Raw genomic sequence first — 26,234 nt, forward strand, 5'->3', positions numbered from 1 at the left:
GGAAAGACTCAATGTGAGGGCCTGTGAATGTCAGTATTGAGGGCCATACAGGACCCAGAATGAACCAGGCTCCCCGAGGGAACCGGCTTCTCCAGAACATTCTCAGCTTATTTCCCCCACCCCCTCCCCAACCCTCACAAAAGCTGAGGTGTCCAAATAGAGACAGGTGAGCTGGAACCTGGCTGAAGGGAGCGGTGGGCTCAGGGTCTCCCTGCAGTCTCAGAGAGCTGGAGTGTCTGCCCAAGACACGGGGAGGCTTTATGCTGCTAAGCAGGGGGATTTGGGGGCCAGACGGTGCTGGGGGGGGCTACTCCAGGCTCTGTGCTGGTGGAGGGGGTGCTTGGGCCAGTGGGGTGGTACTGAACCAAGGGCTTGGTTCTTTATTTTGCCCACTATCTTCCCGCCGAGCAGAGGCCTTTATTTTATTTTAAAAACTGGGGGGAGAGAGGGCCACACCCGCCGGCGCTCAGGGGTCCCTCCTGGCTGGCGAGGGGGTCCAGGAGCCGCGCAGGGCCCCGAACCCCGCGCTGCGCTATTGCTCTGGCCCAAACAGGCGCCTCTGAGCCCTCGAGGTGAGACAGCAGCCGGGGGTGGCCCTGCCCCGCGGCGCGCGGTGGGCGCCCTAAAGGTGGGCGCTCGGCCGCAGCGTCCTGCAGAAAGCGCCGAACACCCTGCGGCCCGCGCCCCCGAGCAGGGCGAGGCGCGGCGCGGGGCAGGGGGCGGCGGGCGCCGGCCGGGGGGCGGGCCGGGCGCGCGCGGAGGCGGCGCCGAGCCGGGCCCACCCCCTCCGGTGCGGCGGGCATCGCCGCTTTAAGGCGCGGCGGCGCGGGCAGGTCTATGCTAACGAGCCGCCGGCGCGCCGCAGAGCCGGGCGCCCGCCGCGGAGGCGAGGAGCGCGGGGCGGGCGCGGGCCGCGGAGCAGCGGCGGCGGGAGCAGGTGGCGAGCGCCGCGCGGGCGGGCGGAGGCGGCCGGGGACGCGCCCGGCGCCCGGCGAGGACGCGGCGCGCTGCGGCAGGGCCCCCCGGGAGCGGCGCCCCGGCCCGGGCATGAGGCGCTGCGGGGCCGGCCCGCGCCGCAGCACCAGCCGCCGCCGCCGCTGACCCGGCCGGAGCCGGGAGCCCGGAGCGATGCGGGGCCCCGCGGCCCGCGCCCCGCCTCCCGCGCCGCCGCCGCCGCCGCTGCCGCTGCCGCTGCTGCTGCTGCTGCTGCTGCTGCTGCCGCTGCCCCCGCTGCGGGGAGACCCGGTGGGGCCCTGCCGAGCCCTGGGCAGCGGCAGCCGCGCCTCCGCGGCCTCGGGGGCCTGCGACCCGGCGGGCTGGCTCTGCCCGGCCTCGGGCTCCAACCTCTGGCTCTACACCGGCCGCTGCACCGACCAGGGCGTGGAGCTGAGCGGCCACCTGGTGCCCCACCACTACGGGCCGCGCGTCTGGTGTCCGGAGTCCGGGGCGCACGTCCCGCTGCCGCCCGCGCCCGAAGGCTGCCTCTGGCGCTGCCGCCTGCTGGGCACCGGGGGCCAGCTCTCCCCGCAGGGCCGGCTCACGCTGCCCCGCGAGCACCCGTGCCTCAAGGCCCCGCAGCTGCAGTGCCAGTCCTGCCAGCGGGGACCGGCCCCCGAGCGCCCGACGGCCGAGGGGGCGCCCGGGGGGCGGCGGAAGAGGAACGTGAACACGGCTCCGCAGTTCCAGCCGCCCAGCTACCAGGCCACGGTGCCCGAGAACCAGCCAGCCGGCACCCCCGTGGCCTCCCTGCGGGCCATCGACCCGGACGAGGGCGAGGCGGGCCGCCTGGAGTACACCATGGACGCGCTCTTCGACAGCCGCTCCAATCACTTCTTCTCCCTGGACCCGGTCACGGGCGCCGTGAGCACTGCTGAGGAGCTGGACCGGGAGACCAAGAGCACCCACGTCTTCAGGGTGACTGCTCAGGACCACGGGATGCCCCGCCGCAGCGCCCTGGCCACGCTCACCATCCTGGTGACGGACACCAACGACCACGACCCCGTGTTCGAGCAGCAGGAGTACAAGGAGAGCCTCCGCGAGAATCTGGAGGTGGGCTACGAGGTGCTGACCGTGAGGGCCACCGACGGCGACGCGCCCCCCAATGCCAACATCCTCTACCGCCTGCTGGAGCCGCCCGGGCGCGGCCCCTCCGACGTCTTTGAGATTGACCCCCGCTCCGGTGTGATTCGGACCCGCGGGCCCGTGGACCGGGAGGAGGTGGAGTCCTACCAGCTCACAGTGGAGGCGAGTGACCAGGGTCGGGACCCCGGGCCTCGGAGCGCCACGGCCGCTGTCTTCCTCTCCGTGGAGGACGACAACGACAACGTCCCCCAGTTCAGTGAGAAGCGCTACGTGGTCCAAGTGAGGGAGGATGTGACGCCGGGAGCCCCCGTGCTGCGAGTGACCGCCTCAGACCGGGACAAGGGCAGCAACGCCCTGGTGCATTACAGCATCGTGAGTGGCAATGCCCGGGGACAGTTCTACCTGGACGCGCAGACCGGCGCCCTGGATGTGGTCAGCCCCCTGGACTATGAGACCACCAAGGAATACACCCTCCGCATCCGGGCGCAGGACGGTGGCCGCCCTCCACTCTCCAACGTGTCCGGCCTGGTGACCGTGCAGGTACTGGACATCAACGACAACGCCCCCATCTTCGTCAGCACCCCCTTCCAGGCGACCGTGCTGGAGAGCGTCCCCCTGGGCTCCCAGGTCCTCCACGTGCAGGCCATCGACGCGGATGCCGGCGACAACGCCCACCTGGAGTACCGCCTGGCTGGCGTGGGGCCCGGCTTCCCCTTTGCCATCAACAACAGCACGGGCTGGATCTCCGTGGCCGCTGAGCTGGACCGGGAGGAGGTGGACTTCTACAGCTTCGGGGTGGAGGCCCGCGACCACGGCACGCCCGCGCTCACTGCCTCGGCCAGCGTCAGTGTGACCATCCTGGACGTCAACGACAACAACCCCACCTTCACACAGCCCGAGTATGCCGTGCGGCTCAACGAGGACGCTGCGGTGGGCACCAGCGTGGTGACGGTGTCAGCCGTGGACCGCGATGCCCACAGCGTCATCACCTACCAGATTGCCAGCGGCAACACCCGCAACCGCTTCTCCATCACTAGCCAGAGCGGTGGCGGGCTGGTGTCTCTGGCCCTGCCGCTGGACTACAAGCTGGAGCGGCAGTATGTGCTGACCGTGACCGCCTCTGACGGCACGCGCCAGGACACGGCCCAGGTGGTGGTGAACGTCACGGACGCCAACACCCACCGGCCCGTCTTCCAGAGCTCCCACTACACCGTGAACGTGAACGAGGACCGGCCGGCCGGCACCACCGTGGTGCTCATTAGCGCCACAGATGAGGACACGGGTGAGAACGCCCGCATCACCTACTTCATGGAGGACAGCATCCCCCAGTTCCGCATCGACGCCGACACGGGTGCGGTCACCACGCAGGCGGAGCTGGACTACGAGGACCAGGTGTCCTACACCCTGGCCATCACCGCCCGGGACAACGGCATCCCGCAGAAGTCTGACACCACGTACCTGGAGATCCTGGTGAACGACGTGAACGACAACGCGCCCCAGTTCCTGCGGGACTCCTACCAGGGCAGCGTCTACGAGGACGTGCCCCCGTTCACCAGCGTCCTGCAGATCTCCGCCACCGACCGGGACTCAGGCCTCAACGGCCGGGTCTTCTACACCTTCCAGGGGGGCGACGATGGGGACGGCGATTTCATCGTGGAGTCCACGTCGGGCATCGTGCGAACGCTGCGCCGGCTCGACCGCGAGAACGTGGCGCAGTACATGCTGCGGGCCTACGCCGTGGACAAGGGCATGCCTCCCGCGCGCACGCCCGTGGACGTGGCGGTCGCGGTGCTGGATGTGAACGACAACCCGCCCGTCTTCGAGCACGACGAGTTCGACGTCTTCGTGGAAGAGAACAGCCCCATCGGGCTGGCCGTGGCACGGGTCACGGCCACTGATCCGGACGAGGGCACCAACGCCCAGATCATGTACCAGATCGTGGAGGGCAACATCCCCGAGGTCTTCCAGCTGGACATCTTCTCGGGGGAGCTGACCGCCCTGGTGGACCTGGATTACGAGGACCGGCCCGAGTACGTCCTGGTGGTCCAGGCCACGTCGGCGCCTCTCGTGAGCCGGGCCACCGTGCACGTCCGCCTGCTGGACCGAAACGACAACCCCCCTGCACTGGGCAACTTCGAGATCCTCTTCAACAACTACGTCACCAACCGCTCCAGCAGCTTCCCCAGCGGCGCCATCGGCCGCGTGCCCGCCCACGACCCCGACGTCTCCGACAGCCTGACCTACAGCTTCGAGCGGGGCAACGAGCTGAGCCTGGTGCTGCTCAATGCGACCACGGGCGAGTTGCGGCTGAGCCGGGCCCTGGACAACAACCGGCCCCTGGAGGCCATCATGAGCGTGCTGGTGTCCGGTAAGCAGGGGCAGGGCCAGCCTGGGCAGCTGCTCAGCGCCTCTGCCTGGCGCCTGGCACAGAGGTCAAGGGGCAAACGCAGCCTAGAGAGCAGCCCCGGAAGCCTCTGGCACCCCTGCCTGCTGCCTGGGCGTCCTGCTCCCCTGGCTGCCCTCTGCCTGCCAGCCTAGGGTGGGCGAGGGGTGTGTGCCAGGCTAAGGCTGCCAAGAAAGGTGGGGGAAAGGCCTGTGGAATCCTTGGGGTGCTGGTGAGCTGGGGAAGGGTGGGGGGCCACCCCCTTCAGGTTATCTCTGTGATCTCATGGGGGCTAGTGGAGTGGGGGAACAGGACTCCGGGAGCACAGGGGTCAGAACCCTACACACAGCCCTCACCCCACCCCCCGGCCCCCAGCTGAGGGCGACTCTGGCACATTCTTTGCCCTCCAGGCAGAAAAAACCTGGGCTGGCCCCCCACCCCCACCCAGGGCGCCCACAGGAAGTGAGGCCCCGCTCATTGTCTCTGTCCGAACAGACCCAGTCAGAGGCCAGCCTAAAGTTTGGGGTCCAGCTTAGTGGGAGAGGCTGCTGCCCAGTCTGGGTCCTCTGGGGCTCCCTGGCCCCCCTCACCCCCATGGTTGCAGGCCTTCCGGCTGGCTGTGTGCAAATGGAGCACAGGGATTGGGCGCGGGGACTTGAAGGAGAGTCCCCAGGCAGGCGCGGGAGCCTGGCGGGCACCCAGGCGGGCATTCCTGCTGCCCGGCCAAGCGCTCAGCCTGCGCCACGCGGTCTTCCAGGCAGCTGTGGAGAGAGAGGGCCAGAAGCAAGGAGGCCGCCCCCCCCACCCCCGCCCCCGCCATCAGCAGATCCCCTTCTCCAAGCCTGGGAACAACCTGGACCCGCAGGCAGGCCTGGGGGAGGGGTCTGTGGGGGCAGCCAAGTGTGGCAGGCTTTGGGGTGGGTGAGGGGTAGGGAGAGCCAGGGCACCCCTCCCGCCGCTCCCAGCCCCCCCGACGTCCCCCCTGTGCAGATGCTTCCTTGTGCCCCTTGGGTGCTTGGTGTTTCTCCGTACTTCATTTCCCCTGCAGCTGCAGGAAGTGGAGGCTAGAGCCCCCTCCTGCACCCTAACCTGTGCTGGGGGGGACCCTCCCGTGGTCCTGCTCCCATTCGGGGTATGGACAGACTCTGAGGGATGGGGACAGGGGAGGCTCCCGCCCAGCCCCGGGCTCCCCGCACACAGAGGGGCCCCCTTGGCCCCGGCCCCCACCGTTTCGCGTCAGCCCTGACCCTTGGAGGCAGTCACCAGGGCAACCCCAAAGTTCAGGGAGGCTGGGGTGAGGGGAGCTGACTCCCCCCGCCCTTTGTTTCCCTCCCCTTGTTCTTTGTCTGTCTTGGTCCCGGCCCCTGTCTGGGGAGGCTCCACACTGGCCCTTCTATTGTCCCCTCCCCTCGCCCGCACGGCTGCCTCGGCCTGGCCTTTGTCTGCCCCGGTTTGGTGCCCCGTGACTTCGCCCTCTCCCGTTCCCTGCCTGTGGCGATGGCTGCCCCGGCGTGGACCAGGGAGCGCACCCCAAGTTTGAGTTCTCTCTCGCTCTCTCTCTCTCTCTCTCTCGGGACACACAAGCACCCCTTGTCCACGGCCTGGTCAGCCCCAGAGTTGCAGGGTTTATTTACACCTCTGTGGCACAGCTGGGCTTCGGAGAGTGGCAACGCTGCTGGCAGTGTTTCCCCCCAATCCCTGGTCCTGTCGGGGGAGGCAGCTCGGGCTGCGCACGCCTCCCAGCCCAGTCCCCACCACCACTTCTGCACCTGAGCGGTGCTCGGGGTCAAGGCAGGAGAGAGGGACAAAGAGGAAGGAGGGAGCAGTGTCCGGCCGGCCAGGGATGGGGCAGTAGCGGAGGGGCAGGTGGCCGCAGATGGCGGACCAGATGGGAAGCCACGGAAGCACGGGGCGAGGGGCACAGGCGGGAGTGGAGGCAGGGAGGGGCCGTGCAGAGCAGCAAAGTTCCTGCTGGCTTGAGCCCCTGTCCCTTCGCAGTTGGGTGCCCCCTGCGTGAGAAACTCCTGGGCCCAGGCTTGGGTGTCCATAAGCATGCATCGTGCCAGCTCTGTATCAAGGGGCACAGGAGAGGGGTGTCCAAGAGAGGGACGATGGGAAGGCCTGAGGTCATCAATCTGGGTAGGCTTCCAAGAGGAGGTGAGCTTCGGGCAGGTTGTAAAAGTCGGAGGGTGGCTGGCTGGCACAGGGAGAGTAGGTAGGAAGAGCCTGTTCTGTAGCTTCCAGACCAGAGTGGGCAGAGCAGGCCTGGGCGAGGACCTCAGGCCGGCCAGGCAGACTCAGTGGCGAGGCCGCGAGGGTGGGCGTGCCGTGGGCAGAGGGCAGGGCCACACGGTGTCTGCCTGCAGCCTCCCAGGCTCCCGGTGGAATCAGCCACCTCGACTGGGCTCAGAAAGGCCCAGAAGTGGAATGGAGGGCTGGGGAGGTACGGCAGGGGTTAGGGCAGGGCGTTGCCTGGCACAGGGCAGCACCCCCAGCCTCTCGGGGAGGGCCCCAGACCTCCTGAACACAGTTTGGGAGGCTACCCCTACCCCCCCATAGCAAAAAGCAGGGTCAGTTCCCAGGTGGCCTCCCCACCGCCCCAGAAACGGTGGGCCTGCTCGGGAATGCTTTCTGTACTCACGGAGCCCCTTGCCCATGTTCATTTATCTGTTTATTTATTTGTGGGGGGACCACGCCAGCAGTGTTCGGCAGCCACACGTGATTCTGTGCTCAGGGCTTCATCCTGGTGTGCTCGGCAGACCCTTTGGGATGCTGGGGATCGAACCCGGGTCTGCCGCATGCAAGACCAGTGCGGATGCCCATATGCCAGCCTTCCTGCATGTAAGACTGTTTCTGCCCGCAGGGACAGGCCAGCTGCTCGCTGGTAGCTTCGTGTTGACCTGGCACGTACCCTGTAGGGGCCTGTGGGTGCTGTCAAGAAAAGCAAAAAGTCCTCGCAGCTCTACCTCTCCCGGGCTGATGGCAGTGCCCCATCAGCTCCCCCCTACCGGGGCCTGGCATGTGTGGGTGGAGTGCCACCAAGCGGGTGTGTGGTCTGGGGTGTGGCAGGCATTGGTAATGGTGGGGTGCTGAGGGCTGGGTAAAGGCCCTACCCGCAGAGGCCATCATCTTGTGGGGCTCCATCCCCGTCGCAGGCTGCCCGGACCCGTCTGCCCCCCTCCCCCCACAGCACCAGGGCAGTGGGGTGGTGCTGCCACTGCTAAGGTGGCTCGGCTGGATTTCCTGGGGCGGGGCCCCCCCAGGCTCCCCGCACCCTCCCTGCAGCCCAGAGATCAGGCGTGAAGAATGCTTTGTGTGGGCTGTTGCCATGGGGATAGCAGGCCTGCACCCCAGCAGCCAGGGGGCTTGGTGGGAGGGGCACTGGGTGCATGCTTCATCCGATTGCCCGCGTCATCCAGAAGGGGAGGGGAAGCCGGAGCCCGCCACGATCCAGTTTATAGTGTGGGGGCAGAGAGGTGATGTTCCAGGCAGGGGGCCCGTAGGAAGGTCATTTTTCTGGGCCTCTCGTGTGCCATAGAGAGGGAAGTGAAAGATAGAACAGGGAACAAGGGGGAGGGCCCTTGGCGTGGACAGGAAAAGGGGCATACACTGAACAGAATATGGTTTTTGGGCTGGAGTGATAGTACATGGGTAGGGTGTTTGCCTTGCACGTGGCCAATCCAGGTTCGATTCCCAGCATCCCATATGTTCCCCTGAGCACTGCCAGGAGTGATTTCTGAGTGCAGAGCCAGAAGTAACCCCTGAGCATCACCAGGTGTGACCCAAAAAAGCAAAAAAAAAAAGGAAGAAGAAAGAAAAGAAAAAGAAAAGTATACGGTTTGTATCCCAGGAGAGGGCCTGGGAAAGCCTGCAGAGAGAACTTTGGGAAGTCCCGTCCCTGAAGGGCCACCTTGCAGGAAGGGGTGAGGATGTGATGCGTCAGGAATGGATGACTTGCCCCTTTGCCCCGACGGAGCAGTGCGGGACCCCTGGCCCTGGCTCCTGGGGCGCTGACCACCTCCCTTCACCCCCACCTTGCTTCCCCCGCAGACGGTGTGCACAGCGTGACGGCCCAGTGCGCGCTGCGCGTCACCATCATCACGGACGAGATGCTCACGCACAGCATCACGCTGCGCCTGGAGGACATGTCGCCCGAGCGCTTCTTGTCGCCGCTGCTGGGCCTCTTCATCCAGGCGGTGGCCGCCACGCTGGCCACGCCTCCCGACCACGTGGTGGTCTTCAACGTGCAGCGGGACACGGACGCGCCCGGCGGGCGCATCCTGAACGTGAGCCTGTCGGTGGGGCAGCCGCCGGGCCCTGGGGGCGGGCCGCCCTTCCTGCCCTCCGAGGACCTGCAGGAGCGCCTCTACCTCAACCGCAGCCTGCTCACGGCCATCTCGGCCCAGCGCGTGCTGCCCTTCGACGACAACATCTGCCTGCGCGAGCCCTGCGAGAACTACATGCGCTGCGTGTCGGTGCTGCGCTTCGACTCCTCGGCGCCCTTCATCGCCTCCTCGTCCGTTCTCTTCCGGCCCATCCACCCGGTGGGCGGCCTGCGCTGCCGCTGCCCGCCGGGCTTCACGGGCGACTACTGCGAGACCGAGGTGGACCTGTGCTACTCCCGGCCCTGCGGGGCGCACGGCCGCTGCCGCAGCCGCGAGGGCGGCTACACCTGCCTGTGCCGCGACGGCTACACGGGTGAGCGCGCGCGAGGCCCCGCGCTGCCCCCAGGCGCGTCCCCTGCCGCGCGCATCCCAGCGCTGCCCACCAGCCGCGCCCCCTGCCCGCGCTGCCCCCAGCCGCGTCCCCTGCCGCGCGCATCCCAGCGCTGCCCACCAGCCGCGCCCCCCTGCCAGTGCTGCCCACCAGCCGCGCCCCCCTGCCCACGCGCAACCCAGCGCTGCCCACCAGCCGTGCCCCCTGCCCGCGCTGCCCCCAGCCGCGTCCCCTGCCGCGTGCATCCCAGCGCTGCCCACCAGCCGCGCCCCCTGCCAGCGCTGCCCACCAGCCGCGCCCCCTGCCCACGCGCATCCCAGCGCTGCCCACCAGCCGCGCCCCCTGCCCGCGCTGCCCCCAGCCGCGTCCCCTGCCGCGTGCATCCCAGCGCTGCCCACCAGCCGCGCCCCCTGCCCGCGCTGCCCCCAGCCGCGTCCCCTGCCGCGCGCATCCCAGCGCTGCCCACCAGCCGCGCCCCCCTGCCCGCGCGCATCCCAGCGCTGCCCACCAGCCGCGCCCCCTGCCAGCGCTGCCCACCAGCCGCGCCCCCCTGCCCACGCGCATCCCAGCGCTGCCCACCAGCCGTGCCCCCTGTCCGCGCTGCCCCCAGCCGCGTCCCCTGCCGCGTGCATCCCAGCGCTGCCCACCAGCCGCGCCCCCCTGCCCGCGCTGCCCCCAGCTGCGTCCCCTGCCGCGTGCATCCCAGCGCTGCCCCCCCCAGCCGCGCCCCCTTCCCGCGCGCATCCCAGCGCTGCCCACCAGCCGCGCCCCCTGCCCGCGCGCATCCCAGCGCTGCCCACCAGCCGCGCCCCCTGCCCGCGCTGCCCCCAGCCGCGTCCCCTGCCGCGTGCATCCCAGCGCTGCCCCCCCAGCCGCGCCCCCTGCCAGCGCTGCCCCCAGCCGCGCGCCCTGCACGCGCGCATCCCAGCGCTGCCCACCAGCCGCGCCCCCTGCCAGCGCTTCCCCCAGCTGCGTCCCCTGCCCGCGCGCATCCCAGCGCTACCCCCCCAGGCTCACCAGCTGCCCAGCGCTGCCCCCAGCCGCGACCCCTGGCCACGCGCATCCCAGCGCTACTCACCAGGCGCACCCCCTGCCCGTGCATGGCCCAGCACAGCCCACCAGCTGCGCCCCCTGCCGCATGCATCCCAGCGCTGCCCACCAGCCGTGCCCCCTGCCCCGCCTGCAGTCTAGGGCCCTTGAAGACTCTTGAGGATCAGGCAGTGAGGAGCCCTGTCCTACCCCGCCCCCTTTCTCTCAAGCTCAGTGCTGGCCCCCTCTAGAGTCAGTCCACCTGGTTTTGCACCCCGCCCCCCCCCCAACTTAGCTAGGAGAGAGAGGACCAGGGAGAAAGGTTTAACCTCCCTATGCCTTCCTTCCCGTTGGAATCGTGCCAGTGGCTGTAGGGCCTGAGGTGGTGGTGGGGGATTCATTTGCTCTCACAGGAGCAGGCCTGAGTGCACCCCCCACACACAACACTGCGTACGGCCTTCTGAACAACTCTAGGAGTAGCCTCTGAGTTCCTGTACGGTGTGGCCCAACAATTCCTCATGACAGCCACCCTACTTCCCCACAAAAAATCCCCAAAAAACTGGCCAGTGGGAAGTGTCTCCTGCAATTTAAGGGAGACTGAGATGCGTGAGCCACTCCTGTAGCCTGTGAGCCACGCCTACCTTTCACAGAGCCAGTCACCTTTTCCACGTTAAAAAAAATCCTGGGGGCTGGAGTGATAGCACAGCGGGTAGAGCATTTGCCTTGCACGTGGCCGACCTGGGTTCGATTCCCAGCATCCCATATGGTCCCCTGAGCACTGCCAGGGGTGATTCTTGAGTGTAGAGCCAGAAGTAACCCCTGAGCATCACCAGGTGTGACCCAAGAAGCAAAAAAAAAACAATCTTGTTTAGGAGGACACAGCTGGCAGTGCTCAGGAGGCCATGGCAGAGCCGGGAGTGGAGCCCGGGCCTCTTGCATGCAGAGCTGTCACTGCGGCCCATCCCCCACCTGGGCAGAGCTGGGAGGGGGCTGGGTAGAGAGACTGGGCTGTTTGAGAAAATCCTAACCCCTGCGCAGGTGCTGAGCCAGAGGCCTCCCAGGTGGCCAGGGACACATCCTGACCCTGCCTCTCCCCAGGGTGCTCCATACTCCTGAGCACTCTTGCAGGATCCTGTATTTGCTCCCCCCCCCCCCAGCACATTCCACCATTCACCCCTCACCCCCTTCCAGCCTTCCCAGGGCTCTGCAGCAGCAGGGTCTGTGTGGTCTTCCCTCCCGCCTGCATCTGTCCCTCTGCCCTTCCAGAACTTGCTCGACTTGACTTGTCCCCATGCCTGGGCGGGGGAGGGGAAGGGGGAGAGGGAGTCTTTGTCCACAAGGATGGGGAGGGGGCTCTTAGAGTCTGCAGAACAACGGTTTCCATGGAGACAGAGCCAGTCGCTAGGCCCAGGAGCTGAGAACCTATCTCCAGAATCTGGGAGGGGGCGGGGAGAAGGGGGCGCATGTCTCCTGTGGGAGTTTTCAGCACTGAGCTCCCTCTTGGTTCTCACCCAGAGCTCACTGCCCCTCCATTCTCTGCAGCACCTGCACCCCCAGCACCCCATGGCTCCGCGGGGCAGGGGTCCCCCATACTGCCCCCTCCCTCACTGACAGGTCTGAGTGGAAGCCAGGCCTCCTCCCCAGGGAGGGAAACTGATCTCCACTGCTGACAAAAGCACCAACAGGAGGGAGGAGGGGGTGACAGGGTGGAGGAAGGGGAGCAGCCCGGAGAGTGAGGATGCCACAGTGGGGCCAGCACAGGTCCAGGAGGGCTGGGCTTTTGTGTCTGTCAGACCAGAGGAAGAGGAGTGCCTGGGAGTCCGGGGGGATCGCGGGGGTGAGGGGTGATAGCCGACCTTGGGAGGCCCCATGACACTTGCCTGTCTTTGCTGTTGCCCAGGCGAGCACTGTGAGGTGAGCGCCCGCTCAGGCCGCTGCACCCCTGGCGTCTGCAAGAACGGGGGCACCTGCGTCAACCTGCTGGTGGGCGGTTTCCGGTGCGCCTGCCCCCCGGGGGACTTCGAGAAGCCATTCTGCAGGGTGACCACGCGCAGCTTCCCCGCCCGCTCCTTCGTCACCTTCCGAGGCCTGCGCCAGCGCTTTCACTTCACCCTGGCACTCTCGTGAGTGGCGGGCGGCACGGAGCCGGGATGGGGGGCTGCTGTTGGCAGGGCCGGGTGGGCACCCCGGGTGCAGGCAGGCCCACCCCTGCCGGCCCGTCCAGGTTCTGGTTCTGACTCAGCTGTCCTCGCTCAAGGCTGAGGTGTCAGCAGAGGCGGCTGGGGAGTCCTGGGGCGGGTGGCATTGGTGTGACTCCAGGTGGGTGCCCTGCTCCCCGGCCCGCCCCCAGGTTTGCCACCAAGGCTCGCGACGGGCTGCTGCTGTACAACGGGCGCTTCAACGAGAAGCACGACTTTGTGGCCCTCGAGGTGATCCAGGAGCAGGTCCAGCTCACCTTCTCGGCAGGTGAGCCTGCCGCCCACATCCCTGCCTCCGCCCATGTCACCCACACCCCCAGTCTCACCCCCCGCCGGATCCCCCTCACGGAGGCATTCTTCCCCAGGGGAGGCCACCACCACTGTGTCCCCGTTTGTTCCCGGAGGGGTCAGCGATGGCCAGTGGCACACGGTGCAGCTGAAGTACTACAATAAGGTGGGTGCGGGGCAGGAGCTGGGGGGCCCTGACGGTGGGCACGGCACATCTGGGTGGAAGGGAGAGGAAGGTGCCCCTGGCTGGGCCACCCACTTTTGCGGGGTGGTCCTGGGACCCCTTTAGGCAGGAACAGACGCAGGGAGGGCGTTGGGCTGTTTGGGTGAATGTGTGTGAGGGTCAGGGTCAGTGCTGAGCTCTGCCTTCCCCACCCTAGCCCCTGCTGGGCCAGACCGGGCTCCCACAGGGCCCGTCCGAGCAGAAGGTGGCCGTGGTGACCGTGGATGGCTGTGACTCAGGGGTAGCCCTGCGCTTCGGAGCTTCCCTGGGCAACTACTCCTGTGCTGCCCAGGGCACCCAAGGTGGCAGCAAGAAGTGAGTGGGGGGCGGGCGGGTGGCGAGGGAAGGTCCAGAGTGGAGCCGGCCCAGAGGGGGGCCGCCCCCACCCTGCTGTCCTGCACATCCCTCTGAGGGGGCGCGGTGAGGGGAGGGCTCAGGGAAGAGTGTCTCCCGGCGGGTACATTAGATTCCCCTGGGGCTGGGGGAGTGTAGAGAGGGAGAAGTTGGTTTGGGGGAGCCTCCCCTGCCCCGGGTATGGCTTTCAGGGCCCCTGGAGTCCGCCCAGCCCATCCGACCTGGTGGCTGCCCGTACTCTCCCTTACGTCTCCACCCTGGGTGTTGCTCCCCAGGTCTCTGGACCTGACGGGACCCTTGCTGCTGGGCGGGGTGCCTGACCTGCCCGAGAGCTTCCCGGTGCGCACGAGGCACTTTGTGGGGTGCATGAGGAACCTGCAGGTGGACAGCCGGCACGTGGACATGGCCGACTTCATTGCCAACAACGGCACCGAGCCGGGTATGGGGGGCTGTCATGACTTGGTCAGGGCAAGGGGCTGTCCACGGGGGTCTCAGACCATCAGGCTGCCTGCTGGGAGCCCCGCCTGAGACCCCTCTGTGCCGCCCTAGGCTGCCCTGCCAAGAAGAACGTGTGCGACAGCAACTCCTGCCACAACGGGGGCACGTGTGTGAACGAGTGGGACACCTTCAGCTGCCAGTGCCCCCTGGGCTTCGGGGGCAAGAGCTGTGCCCAGGGTAGGAGGCGCCGTCAGCAGCTGGGAGCACAGGCGGGGCCAAGCGGGTGCGGGGCCGTGGGTGGAGAGCGTGTCTGGGCAGGAACCCGAGAGGGGAGCACAGGACACAAAGGGCCCAGTCAGAGGCAGGCCTGGGCACAGTGTGGGCGGGCTCCGCGCAGGTAAAGGCCCAGGTGCTGCGTGCTGCCGGGAACCCCGCCTCCGAGCGTGCATCGCGTCCCCTCCGCTCCCCTCCGCTTAGCCCCCCGTTTCCGCCTTCCCAGAAATGGCCAACCCACAGCGCTTCCTGGGCAGCAGCCTCGTGGCCTGGCACGGCCTCTCGCTGCCCATCTCCCAGCCCTGGCATCTCAGCCTCATGTTTCGCACGCGCCAGGCCAGTGGTGTTCTGCTGCAGGCCGTCACCAGGGGGCGCAGCACCATCACGCTGCAGGTGCGGCGGGGCGGGGCGAGGGCGGAGAAGGGGCGTGGCCGGGGCGGGTAGGGAGTCGCTGCGATGGGACGGGAAGGTTGGGGGCGTGGTTGTGAGGGGCGTGGCTGCTATGGGGCAGGGAGGGGCTGTGTGTGGGCGGGACTGTGGGCGGGGCGGTCCGGGGTCTGAGCTTGCCGCTGGGCTGGACCGCTCCTGGGAACGTTCCTGGCATGCGCCGCCTCTGCTGGCTCCGTCTGGCGGGTCTCTGATGCCATCTGTCGGGGCCTTAGGGAAGTAATGCCTCTGGCTGCCCCTGGCCTCCGTCGGGTGGAGGGGTGGGTGTGGTGGTCCCGAAGGGGGCTATAGACTGCAGAAGAGTTCCCCCCCGCTGCAGTCTGCCCACCCTCTGTCTTTTTCTCCCGCTTCCAGTTGTGGGAGGGCCACGTGGTGCTGAGTGTGGAGGGCACAGGGCTCCAGGCCTCCTCTCTGCGTCTGGACGCTGGCCGGGCCAATGATGGCGACTGGCACCACGCACAGTTGGCCCTGGGAGCCAGCGGGGGCCCGGGCCACGCCATTTTGTCCTTCGATTATGGGCAGCAGCGGGCCGAGGGCAACCTGGGACCCCGGCTGCACGGGCTGCATCTGAGCAACATCACGGTGGGCGGCGTGCCTGGGGCAGCTGGAGGTGTGGCCCGCGGCTTCCGTGGCTGCATACAGGTAAATGTCCAGCACAGGGAGAGGGGACCACCTTGCTGCAGGTCCACTCTGCCCCAATGCCACCCCTGTCCCTCCCAGGGTGTGCGGGTCAGCGAGACCCCCGAGGGTGCCAGCAGCTTGGACCCTGGGCGAGGGGAGAGCATCAACGTGGAGCCAGGCTGCAGCCTGCCAGACCCCTGCGACTCCAGCCCTTGCCCTGCCAACAGCTTCTGCAGCGACGACTGGGACAGTTACTCCTGCAGCTGTGACCCAGGTGCGCTGCTGACGGGGACATGGGAGAGGTCGGCAGGGCCAGCTCTGCTGTGCTTCTCCTGACTCAGACCCCTCTCCCCGGTGCCTCCTGTGCTCCAATGCATCCCAACTCAGGTTACTACGGTGACAACTGCACGAACGTGTGTGACCTGAACCCGTGTGAGCACCAGTCAGTATGCACCCGGAAGGCCAGCGCCCTGCATGGCTACACCTGCGAGTGTCCCCCAAACTACTTGGGGCCCTACTGCGAGACCAGGTGAGCAAGCCAGGGCCTGGAGTGAGCCCCGAGGACCGGTGCTGGGGATAAGGGGCGTGGCTGGGGCGGATAGGGAGTGGCGGCAGAGGGGGCGTGGCTTTGGTGGGCGGGGATGGTAGGGGCATGGTTGAGGTGGGGCCGGTAAGGGCTGTATATGGGCGGGGCTACGGGCGGGGCAGGCGGTCTGGGTCAGAGCTCGCTGCTGGGCTGGGGTTCAACAGTGTACCGAAGGCTGAGGGAGCTCATGTGTCCTGGGCAACTCTGCAGGATTGACCAGCCTTGCCCTCGAGGCTGGTGGGGACACCCGACCTGTGGCCCCTGCAACTGTGACGCCAGCAAAGGCTTTGACCCTGACTGCAACAAGACCAGCGGCGAGTGTCACTGCAAGGTGCCTCCCATCCCCTCCCCGCACCGGGCACTTGGTGATGGCCATGTGCTGGGTGGCAGGAAGTGCAGAGAGAGCCCCCAGCCAGCCCAAGGCTGAGGATCATGCAGGCAGCTGTGTCCTACTGTGTCCATCCTTACACACCCCAGGTGGCACCCATGTGTGGCTCAATGCCAAGTCTGGAGTTAAATTGTGAAATTTTTCAATTTCAGTTGTGAAATGTTTGCTTCTGCTCCTGGGCCACACCCAGCAGTGCTCAGGACTGCTACCAGATCAGTGCCTGGGGGTTGCTGTCAGCAGTGCTGGGGTGGGGTGGGGTGGGGGTGGGGCGGTCCCTGTGGTGCTGGGGACCCAGCTGGAGCCTCCCACATGCAAAGCCTGAGCTGTCCCCTGGCCTGCGCTCAGTCCACGAGCTGTCCCCTGGTTGCAGCAGTGAGATGTTTTCCCTGTGCCTCTCTCCAGAGGGGCCCCGTGGGGAGCATCCAGGCGGGCGTGGGCAGGAGGGCCAGAGTCAGTGACCCCATCCTCCTGCCCAGGAGAACCACTACCGCCCCCCCGGCAGCCCCACCTGCCTCCTGTGTGACTGCTACCCCACGGGCTCCCTGTCCCGAGTCTGTGATCCTGAAGACGGCCAGTGCCCCTGCAAGCCGGGCGTCATCGGGCGCCAATGTGACCGCTGTGACAACCCGTTTGCTGAGGTCACCACCAACGGCTGTGAAGGTGGGGCTCCCCTGACCAGGGTGCCTGGCCTCTGGGGCAGCAGAGCCCATCCACACAGGGAGTGCTGGGAGCCCAGGCAGGGCTACAGGGGGACAGCACCCCGGTGACCACTGTCCTTTCTCGCAGTGAACTACGACAGCTGCCCGCGAGCCATCGAGGCGGGAATCTGGTGGCCCCGAACCCGTTTTGGGCTGCCCGCTGCCGCCCCCTGCCCCAAGGGCTCCTTCGGTAGGTGTCCAGGAGGCTACAGAGGGGGCTCACAAGGGTGGGGAACACCTGGGACCCCACTTTGTGTACTCTGGGCCCAGGGACTCCAGACCTCACCATTCCCTGGCTCACTGACCCCCGGCTCGCCCAGATAGGGGCTTCCCTTGTCTCCCAGTGACCCCCTCAGGGATTCAAATAAACCCCAGAACTTTCTTCCACTCACCCCCTGAAACTAAAGTTCTACCCCTGGAAATTTGGGAGAGCAGGACTGTGGGGTACTCTCCCGGGGCCCCCCATCCTCTGGTTTTTGAGCATTGTCTGGGAACGTGGCCCCACTCCTGCAGTCTCTCTCCCAGCTGTGTCCCCCCAGGCTGCTGACTCAGGGGTCTCCCCCTGACCTGACCCGCCTGGCTCCCCTCCCCAGGGACCGCTGTGCGCCACTGTGACGAGCACAGGGGCTGGCTGCCCCCCAATCTCTTCAACTGCACCTCCGTCACCTTCTCAGAACTGAAGGGTCTGGTAAGCGAGCCTCCTCCCCACCCCCGGGTCCCTCACTGCCCACCCCCCACTGCCCACCCAGTTTTGAGAGAGAAGCCTCTAGAATCTTGGCTCTGGGTCCCAGCTGGAGAAGCCCATGTTCCCTTTCCTGGGGCCCTGGCTCTGCAGAGTCCAGCTCTGTCCCCGCGCCCCTCACGGCCCCTCCCTGCTGGCCCTGTCCCAGGCCGAGCGGCTGCAGAGGAACGAGTCAGGCCTGGACTCGGGACGCTCCCAGCGGCTGGCCCTGCTCCTGCGCAACGCCACGCAACACACAGCCGGCTACTTCGGGAGCGACGTCAAGGTGGCCTACCAGCTGGCCACGCGGCTGCTCGCCCACGAGAGTGCTCAGCGGGGCTTCGGGCTGTCTGCCACGCAGGACGTGCACTTCACTGAGGTGGGCGGGGCGACGAACAGTGGAGGGTCGGCCTTTAGTTCGGTTCTGGGGCCGCACCCAGCATGCCCAGGAGCTGCCCTTGGCTCAGAGCTGGGGATGGGGCTGTCACCTCCTTAAGGCCTGTCCCCAGCCCCGTTTGTCTTTCCTTTTCGATTTGAGCCACACCTGGCCATGCTCAGGGCTTACTCTCGGCTCTGTGCTCAGGGATCGTTGCTCACCACCCCTTTTGTCAACTTTTTTGCCCCTGTGGCCAGCAGCAGTCGGTACAGTGAGAAACACTGATGAAGAGCCCCTCCCCCCGGGCGGTGGGGTCGTGCGCCCGGCTGGGAGGGGGTCAGAAGGCCAGGGCTGGGCCCCCCACTCTGGGCCGTGGGCGCACCCACCGTGCCTGTGCCCACCCCTAGAATCTGCTGCGGGTGGGCAGCGCGCTCCTGGACGCGGCCAACCGACGGCACTGGGAGCTGATCCAGCAGACGGAGGGCGGCACGGCCTGGCTGCTGCAGCACTACGAGGCCTACGCCAGCGCCCTGGCCCAGAACATGCGCCGCACCTACCTGAGCCCCTTCACCATCGTCACCCCCAACATCGGTGAGGGGGGGCTGGAGAGGCGGGGCGGGGCGGGCAGAGGCGGGCCGGGCTGACCTGCGGCCCCGCCCCCAGTCATCTCCGTGGTGCGCTTGGACAAGGGCAACTTCGCGGGCGCCAAGCTGCCGCGCTACGAGGCGCTGCGGGGCGAGCGGCCCCCCGACCTGGAGACCGCCGTCATTCTGCCCGAGTCCGTCTTCAGAGGTCAGTGGGGGGTCTCCCGGCGGGCCGGGGGCTCCTGGTAGGTGCCCGCCCGCTGAGTGGACGTGTCTGCCCCCAGAAACGCCGCAGGTGCTAAGGCCCGCGGGCCCCGGCGAGGCCCCGGAGGCCGAGGAGCTGGCGCGGCGGCAGCGGCGACACCCGGAGCTGAGCCAGGGCGAGGCGGTGGCCAGCGTCCTCATCTACCGCACGCTGGCCGGCCTGCTGCCCCACAACTACGACCCAGACAAGCGGAGCCTGAGGTGGGTGCCGGGGGCGGGGGGGCGGTGGGGAGGCGGGTGACCCGCGGGCCTGGGTGACCCGTGCTGCCCGCCCGCCGCAGGGTCCCCAAGCGCCCCGTCATCAACACGCCCGTGGTGAGCATCAGCGTCCACGACGACGAGGAGCTGCTGCCCCGCGCCCTGGACAAGCCCGTGACCGTGCAGTTCCGACTGCTGGAGACGGAGGAGCGCACCAAGCCCATCTGCGTCTTCTGGAACCATTCCATCCTGTGAGCCTGCCCTGCGCGGGGTCCCGTGCCCCAGCCCCGCGCCTCCCCTAGCCCCTACCCCGCGCCCCTGCGCCGCGCCTCCTCCCGACACCCCAACCCCACACCTCTTCTGCCCCCACCCCGCACCCCTGCCCCGCGCCTCCTCCCCGCACCCCAGCCCCAAACCTCCTCTAGCCCCCACTTCACACCCCTGCCCCGCATCTCCTCCCCACACCCCAGTCCACAGGCCTGCCCTGCACCTCCTCCCCACACCCCAACCCTACAGCTCCTCTGCCCCATGCTTCTTCCCCACACACCTGCCCTGCTCCTCCCCACCCACCTTGCAACCCTGCCTTGTGCCTCTTTGCCTAGCCTTGCACCCCTTCCCTGCACCCAGCCACCTGCCTCCCCGGGTCTCCCACCCACTCTGACCTCCCTGCCCCTGGAGCAGGGTGAGCGGCACGGGAGGCTGGTCGGCCCGCGGCTGTGAGGTTGTCTTCCGCAACGAGAGCCACGTCAGCTGCCAGTGCAACCACATGACGAGCTTCGCCGTGCTCATGGACGTGTCCCGGCGGGAGGTGGGCACCCTAGGCGACGGCGGCAGGGGGTGGGAGGTAGGTGGGACCCCCCCCCCAGGCTGCAGGTCAGGGCCGGCCCTTCTTCATTCCCTTCCCACCCCCTACGTCCCCTCCTGCAGAACGGGGAGATCCTGCCGCTGAAGACGCTGACCTACGTGGCCCTCGGAGTCACCTTGGCGGCCTTGCTGCTCACCTTCCTCTTCCTCGCCGTGCTGCGGGCCCTGCGCTCCAACCAGCACGGCATCCGCCGCAACCTCACAGCCGCCCTGGGCCTGGCGCAGCTGGTCTTCCTCCTGGGCATCAACCAGGCCGACCTCCCCGTAAGCCCTCCCACCCCCCACGCTGGACCCTCGTGTTTCCCCCTTTCTCCATCCCCTCCCAGGGCACAGCGTGATCCAGAACCGCCTCCTGACAACCCCCAGCCCTGCCCGCCCCTCTCCCGCCCTGCCCTGCCCCCGGGAGTGCCGACTCGGCCCTGACCTGTGTGGCCTGCCCCCAGTTTGCCTGCACGGTCATCGCCATCCTGCTGCACTTCCTGTACCTGTGCTCCTTCTCGTGGGCGCTGCTGGAGGCCCTGCACCTGTACCGCGCCCTCACCGAGGTGCGGGATGTCAACTCGGGTCCCATGCGCTTCTACTACATGCTCGGCTGGGGCGTGCCCGCCTTCATCACAGGTACCCATGCCCACGCCTGCCTCTGCGGGATCCTCTCGGCCCCCACCACGCCCCTGCGACCCCCTGTGGGGAGAGGCCCAGGCCACCCTGTGCTGCCACTTGCCTCCCAAGGTCTCGCTGTGGGCCTGGACCCCGAGGGCTACGGGAACCCCGATTTCTGCTGGCTGTCCATCTACGATACACTAATCTGGAGTTTTGCCGGGCCTGTGGCCTTTGCTGTCTCGGTACGTGGCCAGCCCTGGGGGCAGGGGGAGCCCTTGAGAGTCCTGGGGAGGCCCCTTGTGGCCCTCACACCTGGCCTCCCCCGTTAGATGAGCGTCTTCCTATATATCCTGGCGGCCCGGGCATCCTGCATGGCTCAGCGGCAGGGCTTCGAGAAGAAAGGCCCTGTGTGAGTGTGGGCAGCGGAGTGGGCGGCGGGGGTGGGGGGACCTAGGGAGGCGCCACCCACCTATGGTACCCCTGCTCCCAGCTCGGGTCTGCGGCCGTCCTTCGCGGTCCTGCTGCTGCTCAGTGCCGCCTGGCTGCTGGCGCTGCTGTCTGTCAACAGCGACACCCTCCTCTTCCACTACCTCTTCGCCGCCTGCAACTGCATCCAGGTAGCGCCCGCCGGGCGTGTGGGGGCCCCGGGAGATGGGGGTGGGGCACCCAGCCTCCAGGCGGACACTCAGGGGCTGCCCCCCACTGGCCAGGGCCCCTTCATCTTCCTCTCCTACGTGGTGCTCAGCAAGGAGGTCCGGAAGGCGCTCAAGTTCGCCTGCAGCCGAAAGCCCAGCCCCGACCCTGCCCTCACCACCAAGTCCACGCTGACCTCGGTGAGGGGACCTGGGGGGCCCTCTGCTCGGCAGTCTGGGACGCTTTTGCTCCATGCCCAAGTCCACCCAAAAGGGTGCCCGTGGCGGCAACCGGGAGCAGGGGTGGGGGCGGCGTGTCGGCAGAGGGGGGAGGGCTGTGGATTGAAGGAGGCGCCATGAGGAAGGAAAGGTGAGGAGATGGCCTGGACAGGTAAGTGACCCTGCCCGCCCTCTCCCAGACCTCGGGCAGACAGCAGAGCCCAGCACAATGTTCCCGGTACCTTCTCTGACCATGAGCTCCTATGCAGCCCGAATCCCGGGTTCCAGGAGGCAGGTGCAGACAACCCATGTGGCCACAGCTCAGCTGCCAAGAGCAGGCCTTGGGGTGGGGGTGGGGGTTGAGCCCAGCTCCTCTGTCCGGGCGTCCAGCTCCCAGCCTGCCCCTGACCTCTCCCTTCCCTCTGCCCAGTCCTACAACTGCCCCAGCCCCTACGCCGACGGGCGGCTATACCAGCCCTACGGGGACTCAGCCGGCTCCTTGCACAGTGCCAGCCGCTCCGGCAAGAGCCAGCCCAGCTACATCCCCTTCCTGCTGAGGTGAAGCCACCGTGGGGGCGCGTAGGGGGCGTGGGAGTGGGGCTCCCCGGGAGGAGCGTGGGGGTCCTGAGGGGTCAGGGTCAGCATGGTTCTTTGTTTGGGCCACACTGGGTCCTCCCGGGCTGCTCCCAGCTTGCCGCCTGGTGCCTCTGGTGGACCTTGGTGGACCCTGTGGCCCATCTTTCCGGCTCTTCCATCGCAATCTTGTCTGCTCAGGGAGGAGTCCACGCTGACCCCTGGCCAGGGGCCCCCCGGCCTGGTGGACCCGGGAGGCCTGTTTCTGGAGGGGCAGGAGCAGCAGCACGGTGAGGACACGGAGGCTGCCCAGGCGGGGGACGGGGGCACCAGCCTGACTCACGGTGGGGGAGGCAGCTGGACCACCCACCATCTCTCTGTCCCCCCAGACCCGGACACGGACTCCGACAGTGACCTGTCCCTGGACGATGACCAGAGCGGGTCGTACGCCTCCACACACTCTTCAGACAGCGAGGAGGAGGAGGAAGAGGGGACCGCCTTCCCCGGGGACCCGGGCTGGGACAGCCTGCTGGGGCCGGGCGCTGAGCGGCTGCCCCTGCCCCGCCCGGCCAAGGGTGCGCCCCAGCGAGAAGGCGGGGTGCCCAGGGCCGGGGCCACCTGCCGCCTGCCCGCGCCTCACCCCTTCCTTGCTCCCCTAGAGGGGGGCCCCGGCTCTGCCAAGGTCCCCTGGCCAGGAGACTTTGGGGCGGCAGTGAAGGAGAGCGGAGGTGGCGGGGCCCCCGAGGAGCGGCTGCGGGAGAACGGGGACGCGCTCCCCCGGGAGGGCCCCCTGGGGCCCCTGCCCGGCCCTGCGGCGCAGCCTCACAAAGGTGAGGGGCACCGGGCGTCCCGGGGAGGGGGTGCTCCGGGATGGACCCCCGCCCCACCCAGCTGCTCAGGGCACCTCCCGCCCCGCCCCGCACGCACAGGCATCCTCAAGAAGAAGGGTCTTCCCGGGGCCGGCGGGGAGAAGAGCAGCCTCCTGCGGCTGCCCCTGGAGCAGGCCACGGCGTCCTCCCGGGGCTCCTCGGCCAGCGAGGGCAGCCGCGCGCCCCCGCCGCGGCCCCCGCCCCGCCAGAGCCTGCAGGAGCAGCTGAACGGGGTCATGCCCATCGCCATGAGCATCAAGGCGGGCACCGTGGACGAGGACTCCTCGGGCTCCGAGTGAGTGGGGCGGGGGGTCGGGGGGCAGGCCCCGAGGACCCCCAGGCGGTGGGAGCGCAGCCCAGGCGGGCCTGCGGGTGAGCCGAGCCTCTGCGGGTGCTTCTTGGTTTCTTCTTCTGGCGGGAGCAGCTCGCCTCTCTCCTGTCCCCCACTAACCCTCCGTCTGCCTCTCTGTCACTCTCCTCTCCTGCCTCTCCAGATTTCTCTTCTTTAACTTCCTGCATTAACCCCGGGCCGGGTCCCTCCACCCCGGCGCCGCACCCCCCAGCTGCACTCACGCCCGCTCCTGTCTTGTGCTTTATCCCGCCCCTGCTCTCGCGCCGCTGCCCGCCGCCTGCTCAGCGCTGAAACGTCCATCTGAGGAGCCTGGGCCCTGCCGGGAGGGGGTGTCCTCCCCGCCCCGGCCATCTAGTGCCAACTCCCCCCACCCGCCATCCCCTCACTGCACTTTGGACCCCTGGGGCCAACATCTCCAAGACAAAGTTTTTCAGAAAAGAGGAAAAAAGAAAAAGATTTAAAAAAAAAAAAGGATCTCTACTCGTCATGACTTCAGGGATTGAGTTTTTTTTATACGCTGGAAACTGACGCCCCTTTCCCTCCCCAAAGACGATAGGACCTTCCCGGATGCTTCCCAGCCTCTCCTCAGTTTCCCATCAGCTGTGCCTCTGGGAGGAGAGGGGCCCTGGGGGGCCCTGCCCCCGCCCCTCTGATGCCATCACCAAAAGCAAAGGACGAAGCCACATGCACCCGGGGCGGGGTGCCCTGCAGGCTGCCCCCTGGACAGGGAGGCTGGCATGCCTCCTCTCCGGCCTGCACCCCCCACGCCACGCCCCCAGCCTCCCAGGAACTGGAAAAGCCCCATCCTCCAGGGGGGGCCAGAAGGACTCAGCACCCCCGGATCCCCAAATGCTGCATGAACATTGTGAGGGGAAGCCACGCCCCGGAGCCGCCGGCCCCCTGCCCTCTCCAGTCCCTGGACTCTGGGTGCTGCTGCCCAGGCATTTGCTCAGTTTGCTGACCCCAAAGTGCTTCATGGGGCCGCCGGGAAGGCCCCGCATGTGTTCTGTTGCGCTTCTTTGCCGGGGGTGGGGGGATGGGGTGGGGGGACGGGGAGGAAGGGGAAAGTGGTCTCAAGCACAGGGTTCGGGTCTGAGTTCCGGTGTGCATGCCCCTCTCGCCCCGCCCGCCCAGGAGCAGACCGACCCCCGTTTTGTCTGACCCGCCATGGCCTCTGAGACGTGTTCTATTTTTAACCCCTTCTTGGAATTGGCTCTCTTCTTCCAAGGATCAGTCCTGCTCCTCTTTGTCGGCACCACCTCCCCGCCCCTCCCCCGCCCTCTGCGAAGAGAGAGTTAATATATATTTTTTTATTTATTTGCTTTTTGTGTTTGGGGAGGAGTTCCTGTCAGGGTCCCAGAGGCCTGCTGTGGCTGTGGCAGGCCTGGCGTGTCCTCAGCATCCTGGCGTGGGGGTCCCCAGGCTCCGCCCTTCAGCTCCAGGCTGTCATTGCCTGTCTGCCCCCACCACACACACACTGTTTTTGCCAGTGCTCCTCACAGGAGCCCCCCAGTGACACTGAGCATGTATCCCGAACTCTCTACCTGCCCTCTGAAGCCAGTGGCTAGAAGTCAGAGGCTCTGGGCAGAAAAGCCCCTGTCTCCGCTATAACGCTCATCTCCCTGGCTCCCCTGCGTGGACCCTCCCCTTTTCCTCGCCCCTCAGCAATTCCTGCAAAGGGTTAAAAATTTAACTGTTTTTTACTACTGATGACTTAAGAAATACAAAGATGCTGGATGCTAACTTGATACTAACCATCGGATTGTACAATTTGTTACTGTAAATAAGGTAGAGTTCTGTGTGGTGTTCTGTTCTCATTTCCTCCTCCTACCGAATAAAAACTAGTTCTGTGCGGGTTGGGCCCATGTGTCCTGGGTGTCGGTGGTGTGTGTGTGTGTGTGTGTGTGTGTGTGTGTGTGTGTGTGTGTGTGGTGTGGGGGGACTCCCTGGTCCTCCAGAGGGAGGGAGACCAAGAATGTGGGCAGCAGGGGCAGACAGGGGCCTCAGAGGGTCAGACAAGCAGGCAGGGACCCCAGAGGGTCAGACAAGCAGGCAGGGACCCCAGACTCAGGCGAGCCACCCCTCTGCCGACATCTGCTCCTGACATTCCCGAGGAAGGTGCAGGACTAGGAGAGGGGCCTTCCATCAGGACAAGAGAGCTGCATGCTTGGGGAAGCTGCAGAGGGTGGACAGTTTACCAGCCTGGCCCTGGGGCTCATCCTACAAGGGACAGGGATTCATGCGACAGGGAGGGCTCACGGGATTCAGAAGGGCTGAATGACTGGGACCTTCCAGCTTCTCTGGGTACTTTGTTCCTGAGAAGCAGGTCAGTTCCTCGCTCTGCACCCACAGCATTAAATCAGGTCTCAGGTTTTGTTTCCTGCAGGTTTGTTCGACAAACTAGACCAGACACAGCCATGGAGGAGAGCCACCAGGAACTCAAACCTCAAACCTGAGCTTTAGGGACTTTGCCTGCAAAGCAGGGAGGATGTTAATAGAATCCCCCTAATTGGGCTTTTATGAGGATTAAACGAATTAACACATGTAAAGTGCTCAGAACAGTTCACAGTGCATAGTAAGAGGCAAAAAGAAAAAAGAAACTCACACCACCCCAAAATAGAACTAGGACGGCCGACGAGGGAAGGAAGCAGGAATCTGTACACGCCGGCGGTCCTGGCAGACAGGCCCGACTGGACTGCTGGAGTACGTGGCTCCTGCAGATCTGAGGGGGCCTGGGAGTGGGGCTGGAGCCATGAGCCAAAGAGCCTGCCTTTCCCTCTCTGACCACCAGGTGGCACCAGCATATAGGCTGCAGCCTGGCCCACATCCAGGTCATCCAAAGTGCCATCTGGTGGCTACCCCTATGCGTGTCTGGGCAGGCGGAGCTGTCGGTCCTCAACGCGCCCTGCTCACTAGGTGCCAAGGCAGCTGGAAACCTCACCTGAACGTTTCCAGTTAAACTTACAGCGTTTGTCTCCAGGACCCCACTCCCAGCTCTACTCCCGCAACCCACCTGGCTGTCAGAGGCTCAGAGTGACTGTCCAGGCAGCTATCACAGGGGTAGAGGTGAATGTGCTCCGTGAACCTGAAGATGAGTCACAGAGAATGAAGAGAGCAGCGGAGGGTCCCTGACCCCGGAGAGCCCAGGAGTCTGTGGGCATGTGGGGGTGGGGGGGGCGGCTGGTACTCCCCCTCCCTTTACCCTGTGGCCCGGGTACATCGGGGTTTGAACTCCAAGAGGGCAAATTCCTTAAAGGC

General features: G+C 66.9%; 1 protein-coding gene across 3 annotated transcripts; it reads left to right on the forward strand.

Annotated features, from left to right (window-relative positions):
* The first annotated feature begins 929 nt into the window (after nt 1-929).
* Nucleotides 930-23,722, forward strand: CELSR2 (cadherin EGF LAG seven-pass G-type receptor 2). 3 transcript variants are annotated; one of them, XM_056106562.1, is made up of 34 exons: nt 930-4,450; nt 8,516-9,163; nt 12,111-12,333; nt 12,561-12,676; nt 12,774-12,862; nt 13,077-13,234; nt 13,549-13,712; nt 13,823-13,948; nt 14,211-14,377; nt 14,786-15,073; nt 15,152-15,326; nt 15,440-15,581; nt 15,849-15,969; nt 16,503-16,686; nt 16,813-16,914; nt 17,318-17,412; nt 17,615-17,824; nt 18,229-18,412; nt 18,485-18,613; nt 18,690-18,870; nt 18,951-19,118; nt 19,549-19,675; nt 19,795-19,995; nt 20,175-20,349; nt 20,461-20,573; nt 20,661-20,740; nt 20,822-20,948; nt 21,042-21,164; nt 21,613-21,740; nt 21,957-22,045; nt 22,145-22,330; nt 22,415-22,585; nt 22,685-22,919; nt 23,119-23,722. In XM_056106562.1, the coding sequence occupies exons 1-34, from the start codon at nt 1,129-1,131 to the stop codon at nt 23,144-23,146; spliced, it is 8,775 nt and encodes a 2,924-aa protein (XP_055962537.1). In that variant the 5' UTR covers nt 930-1,128; the 3' UTR covers nt 23,147-23,722. The 3 variants fall into 3 exon arrangements, with proteins under 3 accessions (XP_055962537.1, XP_055962538.1, XP_055962536.1); XM_056106563.1 differs by having other exon boundaries at nt 23,526-23,722; XM_056106561.1 differs by having other exon boundaries at nt 22,145-22,585.
* The last annotated feature ends 2,512 nt before the right edge of the window (nt 23,723-26,234 follow it).

The sequence above is a fragment of the Sorex fumeus genome, unplaced genomic scaffold (assembly GCF_029834395.1).
Source record: "Sorex fumeus unplaced genomic scaffold, SorFum_2.1 ptg000131l, whole genome shotgun sequence".
Lineage (NCBI taxonomy): Eukaryota > Metazoa > Chordata > Mammalia > Eulipotyphla > Soricidae > Sorex > Sorex fumeus.

Excerpts from the sequence above, each read along its gene's own strand:
- CELSR2 (XM_056106561.1), top strand. The coding sequence starts at position 1,129 with ATGCGGGGCCCCGCGGCCCGCGCCCCGCCTCCCGCGCCGCCGCCGCCG. Across the intron at positions 20,741-20,821 it reads TTCGAGAAGAAAGGCCCTGT|CTCGGGTCTGCGGCCGTCCT; the intron begins GTGAGTGTGGGC and ends CCCTGCTCCCAG. Across the intron at positions 21,741-21,956 it reads TACATCCCCTTCCTGCTGAG|GGAGGAGTCCACGCTGACCC; the intron begins GTGAAGCCACCG and ends TTGTCTGCTCAG.